Below are 16844 nucleotides of genomic sequence, written 5' to 3' on the forward strand. Positions count from 1 at the left end.
TCTGTAATCTGTAACTAAAGATCCAGAAAGATGTTAGCTCTCATTTCACTCAAGGGAAGGTGAAATGCAAAAATAAACACATCAGTTTATTCATTAGTAGTCGAGTGAGGAGGTAAACACATCTCTCAAATTAAGGTATCTTAGTGTGAATAATGAAGGAAGTGCTCTAAAATGCCAAATCTGGAAAAGATACCACCTAGAAATAAGTGATAGTAACTCACAGTGATACTAAAAATAAGAATCAAGTTGCAATATCTGTACTTAGCAACATCAATGCACTATGTGGATCTTCTTTATAACGTACTTTTTGCATAAATTGTGGATCTTCTTTATAATGTACTTTTTGCATAAACTGTGAGTGTGTTTTGAGAAAAAAAGTGTCCAGGTCACCTAGGCCATTTGTTCTTAGAGCACCTTGGTTGGGGAGATCCAAGTGTGTATGAAACTAAGTATTAATAAAAGCCTACGGCTAGCTAGCACTCTTGCTGCCTGTCTTTCTACCTGCAGAAGCTTTTAGCACATTTATCAGAAGCCATACAATGCAAACCCTTTTGATATCAGGTCTCTGGGTGTAGCTTTCAAGATCATTCTTTGTTCCATTCTTCCTGTATTGTCAAACGGCACCCAATAGGTGGTCTAGAGTGAATTTCAAATATGTGCTATTAATACGCCCAAAACTGTCGCTGCAAAGGTGAAAAAAAAAAAACACACATTAATTGAATACTGGCCTGTTCTTACTCATAATGACACAAATGTGTTTTCTATGTTCTCAAGCAATAGGAAATAATTTGTAAAACCATGAACTCTTTAGGTGAATATGCCTACAGGTTTTAAAATATGTATTATTCATAGTTACTAAATAATTCTCCAACAAAAACTACATACAGTTAAGTGTACGTCACCATTAAAAAAATAATGTTGCAATCCTTTTTTTTTTCTTTAATTTTCACTCTAGTTTTTGGACTGGTATACTAATGATTATTAGCGACAGTATTATATCTGTAGATACTTCATGTTTTAAAATGTCTTTCTAATACTCTTTACAATAGTTTTCTTATGAATGTTTTTTGGGAAAGTCACTATTATTCCCACTCTATAGATGTCATATGGAAATGGTGTCCCTACCTCAAATGACTGTCAGAGGTTCATCAGATAACCCACATTAATACGTACGGTATTTGACACATGACTTACTGAGTGCTCAAAACATATTAACTATTATTAATATGCAAAAGTATTGATAGTTATATTAAGGCTATGAGAGTCTATTTTAAGCAGGCAAGTCTGGTTTGGGTCTTTCTCTGGAATTGGACAATTCTTGCCCAAAATGAAGATACCACTGTTTATATATGCTGAACCATCTGCCTGGACTGCTTTTCCCTTCCTCACTCTCAATTCCTAACTGCTCTCCTGGGCTAATTCTCACTCTTCAGATCTCAGCGTAGACAGTACTTCCTCCAGTCTGTCCCTAACCTTGCCTGCATCTGTGTCACAATGCATACACTGGGGTCTCCCTCTTCATGCTCCAATGCACATCACCACCGTCTGCTTCCATGTTCGCACCCTATGAGACTCAGCTTCATGAACGCAGGGATCATGATCTATCTTTAGACACTCCATTCTCAGTGGTTAGCACAATGCTGGAACACAGTAGGTGCTCAGTAAATATCTGTGGTATGCAGACATCTGGGATGTGAAACCAGCCTGGTTGGCATTCCAAGAAAAGGTTTTCATAAAGTGTAAGTGACTAGGGCCTTAGAGATAAGGCAGAACCCAGCCATGGGGCCAGTGAAGGATGAGGCTGGTGGGGTGGGGAGCAGTGAGGAGGGATGCTAGAGGAGATTAGGTTCCATTAGGTCACTTCCGGTGAGAGCAGCAGGGCCACGTCCAGACTGACTCTGGATATCTGGAGAGCCATTGTGCAGCACTGGGAATCAGTGCCTGGGCTGCCTCCCATGGTCCCAGTCCGAGAGATTTCTAACCCAGAGCATCAGCAACAAAACGCAGGTCAGGGGCCCCTATGGGCTGGAATGAAAGAGCCCAGTTTGACCCACAGACCCCAAGAGACTTACCAGACAGTTGGGGTGTGCTGTGCACACCTGGCCCAACACAGAATTGCAGTGCTGAGGAAGAAACTTGGACACTTTGGGTACAGCTGTTGGGAAACGCACTGAAGTGTTCTGATTTGTTACGGTAGCTGCGTCATAGGAAGGGACCACTTTAGAATAGTATCTGACAGCATGGAAGGAATTAAGAGACAGAGCTGTGCTGGGGATTCGGGTTTTATATACATCACCGATAGCCTTCTCTGACGCAGAGCTGGACTGACCTTTAATAAAAAAGAGTATCCGTCAGTATATGCAAATTGGTAACTCTGAACTACTGTATTTGAAATAAATCACCCTCTATTTCCCCACGGTACAAACTTAAGATACTGCTACATTCAAATGCTGATGAAAAAACAAAGTGAACTTTTTGGTAGTGACATTTAGTGTAATACAAACACTATAAATTAGTGTTCAGTTGTCATTTAAAGACAGAGATTTTAGAGACGCATCAGCTCTCTCTGCCTGGGTATGTGTGTGTGTATCTTTCATCATAATAAGTGACCATTTCTATGAAGCAAGGAAGAATGTTGAAAAGAAAAACTCCACTCAGTCACAAATAGTTTGGTCACTGATTTTTCCATCAGTGAGTGGGTTATACTGTTACATCGCTCTATTCTGTACAGAAACTAGAAGGCAGAAAAAATGTTTAATATATAGTAAACGCTAACAATGTAGTCCCTATGCTGTGAATATTTATTTTCTTCTGGACACTAACAGAAATGAAAGTAAAGGAATATAATTTTATATCAACTTTAAATACAAACGGACCTGGAATATTTGTGAAAAAAAATCATTTCAGCAAAAGTGTACATAAACTTATGGAAAAGGACAAGTAAAAACTTCTTAATGAAGTCTAAACACTAGGATCAGCACTTCTGGTTTACAGGTCAGATTTATCACAGAAAGCAGGGGATCATAGGTGGCCACTTAACTTCTCTAACCTTCAATTTACTGGCCTAAGTGGTGAAAGTGCAATTTGAAAGACTTAACTGATTCCAACTGTTCCATTCCTCTTTCAAAAACCATTTTGCAACATGCATGGCCAGCTACACATGTGCTCACATCCAGCCCAAGGAAAAGTCCAAAATATTAAAAAATCCATATAGAGGGATGTATTTTCTGAAATGTATGTATAAAATCACTTTCCCCACAAACCTGGAAACACCAAATGTGGCAGGAAAACTATTCTCTAAATTGTTGGATAAACTACTAAAACCATTAAACTGGTGATAAAGGCTGCATGATACAAAATCCAAGCATACAGGACACAATGTAGGTAAAAAAGGCAGAGACAAAACCAGAGGTCCGATACAGTCACTACTATGTCGTTGTTCAGTTGCCCCATCGTGTCCAACTCTTTGTGACCCCATGGACTGGCAGCAGGCCAGGCCTCCCTGTCCCTCAGCGTCTCGCAGAGTTTGCCCAAGTTCATGTCCATGGCATCAGTGATGCCATCCAGCCATCTCAGCCTCTGACGCCCTCTTCTCCTTCTGCCCTTGATCTTTCCCAGCATCAGGAACTTTTCCAATGAGACAGGTTTTTGCAACAGATGACCAAAATACTGGAGCTTCAGCTTCAGCATCAGTCCTTCCAATAAGTATTCAGGGTTGATTTCCCTTAAGACTGACTGGTTTGATCTCCTTGCTGTCCAGGGGACTTTCAGGAGTCTTCTCCAGTACCACAGTTCAAAGGCATCAATTTTTTGGCATGTTGCCTTCTTTATGGTCCAGCTCTCACAACCATACACGACCACTGGGAAGACCAATACTACAGAAGATTACTACTATAGTATTACTACCAAAAAAAAAAAAAAATATATATATATACACACACACACACACATACACATATATATAAAGACTTGAAAGAAATACATTAAAAAATGAAGTTATTATCTTAGCTGGGTTTTGTTCTTCAGTCGCTAAGTCATGTCCAACGCTTTGCAACCCCATGGACTGCAGTACACCAGGTTCCTTTGTCCTTCACTATCTCCCGGAGTTTGGTCAAACTCACGTCCATTGAGTTGGTGATGCTATCTAACCATCTTGTCCTCTGTCGCCTCCTTCTCCTCTTGCTGTCAATCTTTCCCAGTATCAGGGTCTTTTCCAATCAGTTGGCTCCTCCCATCAGGTGGCCAAAATATTGGAGCTTCAGCATTAATCCTTACAATGAATATTCTGGGTTGATTTCCTTTAGGATTGACTGGTTTGATCTCCTTGCAGTCCAAGGGACTCTCAAGAGTCTTCTCTAGCACCACAATTTGAAGGCATCGATTCTTCGGTTCTTAGCCTTTTTTATGGTCCCACTCTCACATCTGTACATGACTACTACTAGCGGGTTTTTTGTAAAGCACTAATACTGCTTTCAAATGGAAAAATGTTATAAATAAAGTCAGAATGAGGGGTTTGGTTCAATGACCTTCAAGGTCTCCTCCAGCCTGAACCTGACGTAAGCCTATGGTCCTAGTGGATTTGTTTCTTCTTAGACCAGTCACTTTAGGTGATACAAAACCAAGAGATCCGGGGGCACAGAAAGGCCTGAATGCACTAGCATGAGGAGAGTGCTTCAGAGATTCTGCAGGGTATGAAGAGTGAAAACACAGAAGTACTGTCTGTATAAGAAGTAACATTGATAGGCATGTGCCTGTGGCCTGGCATCTCTCTGATCTAATCTGGGCTGATTTAATCATTCTTTGTGACATTCAGCCAGAGCTACTCTAAGCAGTTTAACCATGGCTCATGGCTACTTTTTCCTTCTCTCCTTCCCTCCCCACTAAGTCAGGAAAAAAAGTCTAAAAGGACTAACAAACACCCTGAGGCTAATACATGAGCAAGGAAGGCTGTGTCCTATCTTGGGCCCCTTTCTCCTTTGACTTTTGACATCAATCCCAGTAATCCCATTTGTTCATGTGGTCTCCATTATGTCCCCACAATATGCACACAACCTCAATGACAGTGTCACATCTTTGCTATCACTACTAGTATTTGCTGAAAACTCAGATGACAGCTAGCATTTTAAAGCAATGAAACTTTTTAAAATTAAGGCATGCATATGACTTTTTTAGACATATGCTATCATGTACGTAACAGACTATGGTATGGTGTACACGTAATTTTTATATGCACTGAGAAATCAAACAACGTGTGACTCTACTGCGAAGCTCATTTTATTGCAGTGGCCTGGAAGAGAACTCACAATATATCCGTGGTCTGCCTATACACTGTTAGCACTGAATTAACATGAATACTTCCCTCGCTTTAGATCCTACTCACATAATACACACAGTCACCAGTGTGCTCGTCATCTGTGAGCAAGATGAACTTTCTGGTGATGACAGTCAATTTTCAGCCCACCCTCAGGGATAACACTATTCAAATGTCTGTGGCCAGCTGTGTCCTTCCAGCAGACAGCACCAGAGGACCCAGGGTGCAATGTTCCAGCTACGGCTCATCCCTTGGTTATGGCAGTGGCTGCACAGGAGCCCCGGCTGAGTGGAACATGCACCAAAGCAGCGGGCAGAGCTCACCTCTCACAGCTTCATCCAAGGCATCCTCGGAGGCAGGAGCAGAGCACACACTCAAGCGCTCATTAGTTAGGACTCTGATGCCTGGCGCAGGTGAGTGAGTGCTTCTCAGCACACTGTTTTCCCTTAGAAGACAAAAAACATTCCTTAGGCATTTCTCAAAGAGGAGGATATGAGCATTGTGGAGTTGAACTGCTCTTCTGTCATTCGAGTTCTAAAAGGCACAGAGATAAACTCTGTATTAAATATTAGAGCAAAGCATAGACTAGGACTCAGGATGGTTATTTAGGACATGAAGGAAAGGTTTACTTTTCCTTGTTAAGAGTTCTTCTTAGTTTACATATTCTAATCAATTTAAATAAGGAAGCATTCATTTGGCACACCACCTTTTACACTAGAAATTTCTTTAAGGACTCCTAACTGAAAAAAATGAGGCTGGATTGCCCTGGTCACAGAGGAATGCTAGAATCCATCATGCCACGAATATACTGTCAGTCACCACAGGCACTACTTGTGAAGGCTGGTTTAGAGAAACAACAAAAGAAGTTAAGAGTGAGTCAAGTCATGAAGGGATCCCAGGCCTGAGACTATTATATATTTTATCCACTATAATTCAATGATGCACATGAGCAGTGGGAAAAGTTCACTGATTCTTTGTAGATGCCCGAGTTCTCAGTACGGGTGGGTTCAGTGCCTGTGTTATTTCTAGCATTAATATCAGAGAAAAATAACAAGGCGACTTTGGATTCACAAGATTCAGATTGTCATACCTTTGTGCCATGATCATGCCTGGGACGGATAGCTGGATGGGCATTTGTTGTTTCTTACAAAATCTCCTATTGCTTTGAAGTACTTCTGTAATCTAAGAAACAGACAGACAGAGACCTACTTTATCAATAGATAGCTATAGATGTTTTTCAAAATATACAAACAGACATACATTTCCAATTATAAAACAGAAAGAAAGGAAACTGCAGCATTAAACCATTGTCTACGAGGATAAAAGTCAAGGGCTTGAGAGTTGCATACCTGGCCCATGATGGCTGGAGGGATTTTCTCCCGGACAAACTTCACATAATCAACTGTGGCCTCGAGGACGGAAGCCGCATCATTCTTTCTCCCCTTCATATACGGCAGCAGGGTGCGCAGCTGCTCACAGCAATACTTGATTCGTTCTCTGAGCAGAGAAGTGCCACAAGTAAGGAATAATTAGTCTACTTTCTTCCTGTCACAAGGACAGTCTTCCTCCTGGGTCTGTTTATAAAGGAACCGGCCCCTCCCTTTCTGGTGTCCGATTCAGAGAAAGACCATGTCCCCACAAGCCAGCAGCCTCCACAGCCCCTGGAATCCCAGCTTCCTGGGGCACTGGCTCACATGCTGCCAAGTACAGTGTTTGTGCGGATGGCAACCCAGCTCACTCATCCCTGTGGGTGTGCAGGATGCCTGGACACAGAGGACACCGGGGAACACCCACTCTGCCTATGGAAACCCATAGGCGACGCAACCCTCAGAGGAGAGAATCACACACCACATAGGTAAATCCTTTTGTGACCCACACGAGAGACAACTAGAAGACAAAGTCCATGGGATAGTCCCATCACTCTGATCTGGACCACATTTCCAACAACACACAACTAACATCTTGAAATACATAGGCTTTAACTGTGTTCTGAAAAGAAAATCAAAAGCCTGCTTCCTTTACACAAGGTGGGCACATGAGCAAAACAAATAAACCGATATGCAAATGAGAACGACGTCCAGGCTCATACCAGAAAGAAACCAACCTAAGTATTTCATAGTTCTGAAGGGAAATACATAGGAAATGTAATACCAAATTGAGCGAAGCCTTTGGAACCTTCAGTTATCCATGTTTTCATTTAACAAACATTCTTAAGCATGTTTTGTGCTGAATACTGCCATACTGACATAAATGGGATCAAAGGGTGGCTTTGCCAATTCTAGCTGGGATCTTAGGCAAGTTACTAAACCTTTCTGAACCTCAGAATGACAAAAATAAATGGATTAAAAAATCCACTTTGACATACAGCCAGTGAATAACTCAAATATTCCAGACCAGTGGGTGGTATTTTAATTGGGCTTTAAGCTTTGGGGGTTCCGTGGAAATGTATCAGGACAATTCTGTAAAAGGGTTGGAAGTGTCAACAATTTGACACATGGATGAAGGGCTTTGAAACTTCATACACCCATCCATAGGGTACTTTCACTTATAAGGATCACAAACACAGAATAAACTTTATGTAGAATGATATCCATTATGGTAGCCTTTCAGTAATATGACTTCCCTGTGGCTCAGACGGTAAAGCATCTGCCTCCAATGCAGGAGACCTAGGTTCAACCCCTGGGTCAGGAAGATCTCCTGGAGAAGGAAATGGTAACCCACTCCAGTATTTTTGCCTGGAAAATCCCATGGACGGAGGAGCCTGGTAGGGCTACAGTCCATGGGGTCGCAAAGAGTTGGACACGACTGAGCGACTTTCCTTTTCAGTAAAATAGGAAAACCAATCTAAAGACACAAAATAAGTGGATGCTTAAGTAAGCTAGAGGATACTAATTCAGCAGAATATTATCTGGACATGGAAAGGATATAAAGCTTACTGGGGAAAAATAGGGCATTTCTATAGGATATAAGTAGAAGATAGCATAACAAATATGATTACAGCCATTAAGGCCAAAAGAGATAATAGTGTCAATTAGTCATTATTTCTAGATAGCTGGACTATAGAACAAATTATTTCTTCCTTTTATTTTCTACATTTTCCAAGTATCTGTGAGGTATATATCACTTTTATAGTGAAAAATCATATTAAACATTTCTTCCATTAGGAAAATGTTCAAACATACAGGGAAACTGAGAGAATTAAAAATTCTTATTCCTTAAAAGCTGAAAGAATTAAGAATTTGTACAGGGAGCACTTAAATATCTATAACCTGGAATCCACAGTGAACAGTTACTGTCCATGCTTTGTCGTATATGAATCATCCCACTGGTCAGACATCAATCCATTTCATTACACTAAAGTATTCCAAAGTAAATTACAGACTTCAGTACACTAAACCCCTAAACATATGATGAGCTACAGTTAAAATTATTTTATTTTCAGGTAAAAGTTACATAAAATAAAATGCATCAATCTTAAGAGTGCCATTCTATGAGTTTTGATAATGCACAAAGCTGTGTGACTCAAACCACCTCATTAACATTCTCATGACTCGGGAAAGTTCCTTCTGTCCCTTCTTAGTCTCATCCCCCGTAAAAGGCAACCACATTTCTGATATTTTTCCCTCTCACATTAATTTTTGCCTCTCTTTTAACTTCACATGTATCTTTTTATGTAAGGTTTCTCTCACTTACATAATGTTTTTGAGATTTATCCAAGATAATCTGTTATGTCAGTAATTTGTTGCTTTTTATTAATAGCATTCCAAAGTATAAATATGCCACAATTTATTTATTCAGGTTCTTATTAATCAGCACTCCCACTATTTCCAATATTTGATCATTAGGAATAAACTTACTAGGTCTTCTATACATCTTTTTGTGAATGCACATTTTTATTTCTCTTAGTAAATGTACAGAAATTGAATCAATGGGCTATTTTATAAATTTAGAAAAAACTGGCAGAACTTTCCCCCAAATTCTACCATTTTACACTCCTACCATCAGTGTATGAGAATCCCTGTTGTTCTAAATCTATGACAACACTTAACATTGTCAGTTTTACTTTTAAAATATTGGACTTTCTGAGGTATATGTGGTAGTATCTCATGCTTTATAATGTGCATTTCCATGATGACAAATTACATTCAGCATTTTTTCCCGCTGCTTATTAGGCACTTTATCTTCCTTTGTGAAGTGTCTGTTCAAAACTTTACCTATGCAGGTCTTTTTATTATTGAACTTTAGGAGTTCTCCATATATTCTAGTGTCACTATTTTATCAATATATTTGTTTTGCAAATCTTTTCTCCCTGTCTGTAGTCTGCCTATTTATTTTCTGAGTGGGGTCTTACGAAATCAAAAGTTGTAAATTTTGAGGAGTCCTAATTCATCTACTGTTTCTTTTGTGGTTATTGCTTTCTGTGTCATAAGGAACAATCATCTACCCTCAGCTAGTGAAAACATTAACCTTTATTTTCTTCTAGAACTGTAGCTTTCAGTTCATTACCTATGAGCCACATGAATCTATTTAAATATAAATTCATAAAAAATTAATAAAAATTTGAATTCATTTCCTAAGTTGCAATACCCATATTTCAAATAGTCAATAATATGACTTGCAGCTACCTTCCTGGACAGCAGATACGGGCCATTTCTAACACTGCAGAAAGTTCTACTGAACAGGCATATTCTAGAAGCTTTATAGCTTTAGCTTTATATAGTAGCCCTGTCTATACTCCATGCTGAATTAATTTTCACATGATATGAGTAAACGGTCAAGTTTCATCATTTGTTTCATATGGATGTCCAGTTGTTCCAGCACCATTTACAGAAAAGACATTTGTTCCCCAAGTTGTTTGCTCTGGTGATTTGCTGAAAACTAAAAGACCAAATTATGTGGGTCTAATACTGGGCTATTGTGTTATATTATCTACCAGTCCATCTTCATTTTAGTAAAATAACTGATAAATGTAGCTGTATACTATATCTTAAAGCCAGGTAGCTTACACACTCCAATTTTGTTAGATGTTTTCAAGATTGCTTTATTCTAAGGCCTTTTATATTCAGAGCCCTTTCCATACAGTTTTGAATTAGATTTCAACTTTTTCCAAAAAGAAAACAAAAATCTACTCAAATTATCTAGATTTGAATTGTATTTCAGTTTAGTGAGGACTGATGTCTTAATAACATAAATAGTTTAATTCATAATTATATATAATGCATGATTTAGGTTGTTTATCACAGCAATATCTTGAGTGACCACTGTACAGATATTACATGTCTTTTATGCATTTTTGTTCCTAAATGTTTTTGTTAGAAGTCTGTCTGAGCACTAGGCTAAGACCTCCTTGAAGGCAACAATTTATTTCTTATCTCAATTCCCCAATCATATTCTGGCACATTACACTCACACCTACTTGCTGAATGGCTAAATGAGTAGAATGAGTGAGGAGCATATACTCAGTTGCCAGATAAACTAGTTTCACAGTGACGACTTTGTTTTTGGCCATGCTGCACCTTTGTTGCTGCCTGCAGGCTTTTCTCTAGTTGCAGCGAGTAGGGGCTACTCTCTAGTTTCTGGTGCCTGGGCTTCTCATTGCCGGGCTTCTCTTGTTATGGAGCATGGGCTCTAGGCATGTGGGCTTCAGTAGTTGTGGTGTGTGGATTTAGTCACTCTGAAGCATGTAGAATCTTCCCGGACTGGGATCGAACCCATGTACACTGCATTGGCAGGCGGATTGTTAATCACTGGACCATAAGAGAAGTCTTCACACTAACTTTTAACAATGCTATAAAAAACTATGCAATTCATGAAAGTAATTTCTTCCTACAAAAGAATAATGCTAAAAAAAAGGGGGGGGGGGCCTGTATCAAAATTTACCTTCTCAGCTTTTCCTTGTTTGAATGAAGAAGAGAAATCTTTTTTCTTTTCTCAAAATTTGACAATGGAGCCTTTAAATCAAATCCAATGTCGTTTCTTACAGATTCAGAGCTAGAAACAAGAGAAAAATTGTACCATGTATTTAAAAGGAAAATTATGAGGCAATTGTAAAATAATCGCCAATACACTAGTCAAAGGACGCTTCTCTAAATCCCTAGCTTTATACAAAGCTGCAGTAATTATCAAAGTATTTTACCTTATCTAACTGGTACAGAATATTTTATTTCAGAAGAATTTATTATTAAGATTATCATAAATTCAATCCAAAAGTCTAAAAGATACCAATAAATAACAGACACAAACAGTACTAAAATATTCTAACCTCACTGATTATGAGTATTCCAAATTACATGACTGTATCTAACGGTGCATTGCAGGAAGACAGCACAGAGGAGCGGAAGGCCAAGATACACTATTCCAGCTTGATCAGCAACTGGTGCAGTTTCCCTCCGTGTAAAACTGCGTCATTTAATGGATATTTTCTGGCTCTACTATTTTTCTAGATTTGATTTTAATTGATTAAAAAATACATATTTCCCTAAGAAACTTACAAATTAATATTATCTTTTTCATTTGAAGATAAATAAATGACTTTCAAATGACTTCATTTGAAAATTTACTTTTATTTATACTAGTAGGCTTGTGAGGAAAAACAAAGGTACAAGATGAGGAGGGCTCAAAAAGCAGTTTTAAGTAACACAAGCCTTCCAAAACCCTTCCCAACCTCAACTCCCAGAAAAAAGTTTAACACAGAAAATTTCTTTGAGGTTAAAATCTTAAGTAAGATAAAGAAAGCTGTTGTTAACTCTGCACTACTGAAGTAAGTGTGTCCCTGGTTTAACCACACTTACTGGTTGCCAAGTCTCCTCCTTGTACAAAATAGTAGATGGTCAATTCTACAAATTCTGGAAGTGACTCAAAATTCTTACTGCCATCACCCAAATCCTCAGCACTCCTGTCCATTCTTTATAGTCAAATGCTCTACTTAAAAGCCTTGGAAATCAGCTTCAAGTGAAACAAAGAAATTGACGAATATAGAATTTTTACAAGCATTCAATGTTAGAACTGAAAGGGTTTTAAATGGCCCTCATTTCAATGACCTATCCTCTGCAGGTTTGAAAGCTAGTTCTAATACCCCTGAGGGACACAGACAGAGGGACTGTCTTTAAAGGGTCATTTTCAATAAACAGGGTGATAGCTCAGGAAAAGACATTGGGGATAAGCTTAGCAGCAGATGGATAACAGCTCAGGATTCCATTGTTTTAAAAATCTGGACATTACTGCTTTTATTTAACCCAGTCTCTAGTTGAACGTGTCCAGTGATGGGAGTGGGTAGTCTATCCCTTCTCCAGTGGATCTTTCCAACCCAGGATCTCCTACATTGCAGGCAGATTCTTTACCAACTGAGCTATCAGAGAAGCCCATGGGTAATTTACTACCTGACAATTCAACCTGCTCCCCTGCGGTTGTGGAATGCTTCCTTATACTGAGATGGATACTTTTTTAACATGTACCCTCAGTGCCAGCTCAGGATTCTGAAATACAGAACAAGCTGTATCCTTCTTCCACAAAACAGATACTTTCTTTTGCATCACCCCCAGCACTGGAGCTGCTGTTCCACAATCAACAAGTCCTCCAGAAACGTTTTTTAATGAAACGTACACAGTAAAAATTGCTATTAGGAAAAAGTGAAGAAAAAAGAAAACTAACCAAGCAAATCCATCAGTAGAAAAACATCCCAGGTGTTCACTGCAGGACTTCTGCAGAGGCAACTCAGGTTCTTCAGGCTTCACAGAAATTTCATTCTTAACTGCAAATTTTAAAAAAAGGAACCATTTTAATTATAAAATCACTGGTGGGGATGATGTTAATCACACATGCAAGCTCTAATCAAAAACAGTTGTCATGTTTCACTCAATAGATTTTACAAAGCAGTGCTTTTACAATAAAAAATAATTTATAGATTTCAGCCTGTTAAGCATGGAACAACTCAGATGAGAAAGCAAAATTACAACACTACATACAATTTACTCCACAGCAGCCTCCTTTAACCAGATTCTACTAATTAGTGATAGGTGTGTTTAAAATGCATTCAACTGAGCTTATTTATTATTTACAGGTAAATGTCAGAGGCAGAAAATGCCTGTGAGTCTTCAGTAAGCAGCTGCATTGTCAAAATAAAGCATCTGATGGTTGTTTTGTTTTTTGGTTTGGGGGTTATTCTTTTTTTGCTGCCTTGCAGCTGCTCATCCTCAGAGCAGAGATGAGATGACTGGTGAGATGTGGTTATGACCAATAGGAATGTGCTAGACAAGTGGAGATAAGCAGCTGTTCTATTTCTAATAAGAACCAAAACAAGAAGAGACTACCAAAGGACCCTGGTCCAGAAGGATTACCATTTCTCTCCCAGGAAGAACTCTGACACTTGCAGTAGCTGGAAGCTGTTAGACTGTTACAAAACAGACTCAATCATCTTCCCTCCATAATGAAGAACATTTTAAAAAAATGAGAGGTGTACTGAATCTTGTATTATCTGGAGTATGAGCTTATCCATCACGATCCCAAAAGTGTCTTCCAGGTCCATTTGAAGAAAAATATCTTAATTTAAATAGATTCCTGCTTGTAACCCAGGCTTTGAAAAACCATAAATAGTCACTGATCAACAATGATTCCTGTAGAATTTAATTTCAGAAATTGGAGTCTGCCCTTTTACAAGCCATATTAAAACTAATTTAATTATCTTAAGTGTTCAGATGCTGGCAATACACAAAATACAGTATAGATGAATTTAGAAATGTAAGGTCTCATTGAAGCACTGACACCAATTATCTGTATGCTGCTGCTGCTAAGTTGCTTCAGTCGTGTCCAACTCTGTGCGATCCCATAGAGGGCAGCCTACCAGGCTCCGCCATCCCTGGAATTCTCCCGGCAAGAACACTGGAGTGGGTTGCCATTTCCTTCTCCAATGCGTGAAAGTGAAAAGTGAAAGTGAAGTCACTCAGTCATGTCCAACTCTTAGCGACCCCATGGACTGCAGCCCACCAGGCTCCTCCATCCATGGGATTTTCCAGGCAAGAGTATATAAAAATCTAAAAAAACCAAAAAACCAAAAAAAAAAAAACAAAAAGGAAGTAACACACAATAAAAATCTAAAACAGAAAGCATAACCACTCTATTAACTTAAAGAAGTAAAATAATGTATATAAAAGTGTTTACCAAAGCACAAGACTCAAGGTTAACGGCTTTTACATAATCATACAATGACAAAGCATGAATAAGTCCATTTAAATGACTAAGGAATGATGATAGCAGCTACTAAACAAACGACAAACAAAAAAAAATACCCTGTGCTTAACTACAACATTGCATTTGTCCTTATGCAACACATTTTAAACCTTTGAAGACAAACTTTCTCCACAGGTAGAGAACATATGTTTCCCTTTATTTTATTCACACTGTTTTCTTCAGCTCTGTTCAGTTTAGTTCAGTGTTATCTGACTCTTTGCGAGCCCATGGACTGCAGCACAACAGGCTTCCTTGTCCATTACCAACTCCCAGACCTTGCTTAAACTCATGTCCATTGAGTCAGTAATGCCATCCAACCATTTCATCCTCTGTCATTCCCTTCTCCTCCTGCCTTCAATCTTTCTCAGCACCAGGGTCTTTTCTAGTGAGTCAGTTCTTCACATCAGGTAGCCAAAGTACTGGAGCTTCAGGTTCAGCATCAGTCCTTCCAATGAATACTCAGGACTAATTCCCCTTAGGATTGACTAGTTGGATCTCCTTGCAGTCCAAGGGACTCTCAAGAGTCTTCTCCAACACCACCATTTAAAACCATCAGTTCTTTGGTGCTGAGCCTTTTTTATGGTCTAACTCTCACATTCATACATGACTACTGGAAAAACCATAACTTTGACCAGATGGACCTTTGTTGGCAAAGTAATGTCTCTGCTTTTCAATATGTTATCTAGGGTTGGTCATAGCTTTTCTTCCAAGGAGCAAGTGTCTTAATTTCATAGCTGCAGTCACTATCTGCAGTGATTTTGGAGCCCCAAAATATAAAGTCTCTGTTTCCATTGCTTCCCCATCTATCTGCCATAAAGTGATGGCACCGGATGCCATGGTCTTCGTTTTTTCAATGTTGAGTTTTAAGCCAACTTTTTCCACTCTCCTCTCTCACTTTCATCAAGAGGCTCTTTAGTTCTTCTTTGCTTTCTGCCATAAGAGTGGTGTCACCTGCATATCTGAGATTATTGATATTTCTCCTGGCAATCTTGATTCCAGCTTGTGCTTCATCCAGCCCAACATTTCTTATGATGTACTCTACATAGAAGTTAAAGGAGCAGGGTGACAATATACAGCCTTGATGTACTCCTTTCCCAATTTGGAACCAGTCTGTTGTTCCATGTCCGGTTCTAACTGTTGCTTCTTGACCTGCATACAGATTTCTCAGAAGGCAGGTCAGGTGGTCGGGTATTCCCATCTCTTGAAGAATTTTCCACAGTTTGTTGTGATCCACACAGTCAAAGGTTTTGGCGTAGTCAATGAAGCAGAAGTAGACGTTTTTCTGGAATTGTCTTGCTTTTTCTATGATCCAGCAGATGCTGGGAATTTGATCTCTGGTTCCTCTGCCTTGTCTAAAACAAGCTTGAACATCTGGAAGTTCTTGGTTCACATACTATTGAAGCCTGGCTTAGGGAATTTTGAGCATTACTTTGCTAGCGTGTGAGATGAGGGCAATTGTGTGGTAGTTTGAATATTTTTTGGCATTGCCCTTCTTTGGGACTGGAATGAAAACTGACCTTTTCCTATCCTGTGGCCACTGCTGAGTTTTCCAAATCTGCTGTCATATTGAGTGCAGCACTTTCACAGCATCATCTTTTAGGATATGATATAGCTCAGCTGGAATTTTATCACCTCCACTAGCTTTGTTCATAGTGATGATTCCTAAGGCCCACTTGACTTTGCATTCCAGGATGTCTGGCTCTAGGTGAGTGATCACACCATTGTGGTTATCTGGGTCATGAAGGTCTTTTTTGTATAGTTTTCTGTGTATTCTTGCCATTTCTTCTTAACATCTTCTGCTTCTGTTAAGTCCACACCATTTCTGTCCTTTACTGAGCCCTTCTTTGCATGAAATGTTCCCTTGTCATCTCTAATTTTCTTGAAGAGATCTCTAGTCTTTCCCATTCTATTGTTTTCTTCTATTTCTTCACATTGATCACTTAGGAAGGCTTTCTTATCTCTCCTTGCTATTCTTTGGAACTCTGCATTCAGATGGGTGTATCTTTCCTTTCCTCCTTTGCCTTTCACTTCTTTTTTCAGCTATTTGTAAGGCCTCCTCAGACAACCATTTTGCCTTTTTGCATTTCTTTTTCTTAGGGATGATCTTGATCACTGCCTCCTGTACAATGTTACCAACCTCCATCTGTAGTTCTTTAGGCACTCTGTTTATCAGATCTAATCCCTTGAATCTATTTGTCACTTCCACTGTATAATTGTAAGGGATTTGATTTGGATCATACCTGAATGGTCTAGTAGTTTTCCCTACTTTCTTCAATTTAAGTCTGAACTTTGCAATAAGAGTTTATGA

General features: G+C 39.1%; 1 protein-coding gene across 1 annotated transcript in view; it reads right to left on the reverse strand.

The window, feature by feature from the left end:
• Window positions 1-662: 662 nt before the first annotated feature.
• Window positions 663-16844, reverse strand: part of LOC104985512 (spermatogenesis- and oogenesis-specific basic helix-loop-helix-containing protein 2-like) — a 69282-nt gene continuing 53100 nt past the window's right edge. The window contains 7 exon segments of the mRNA XM_010835726.1: window positions 663-683; window positions 2073-2329; window positions 5635-5756; window positions 6402-6493; window positions 6661-6808; window positions 11192-11302; window positions 12962-13061. Of these exon segments, the coding sequence (XP_010834028.1) occupies window positions 663-683; window positions 2073-2329; window positions 5635-5756; window positions 6402-6493; window positions 6661-6808; window positions 11192-11302; window positions 12962-13061 (851 nt within the window).

The sequence above is a fragment of the Bison bison genome, unplaced genomic scaffold (assembly GCF_000754665.1).
Source record: "Bison bison bison isolate TAMUID 2011002044 unplaced genomic scaffold, Bison_UMD1.0 scf7180017864048, whole genome shotgun sequence".
Classification (NCBI taxonomy): domain Eukaryota; kingdom Metazoa; phylum Chordata; class Mammalia; order Artiodactyla; family Bovidae; genus Bison; species Bison bison.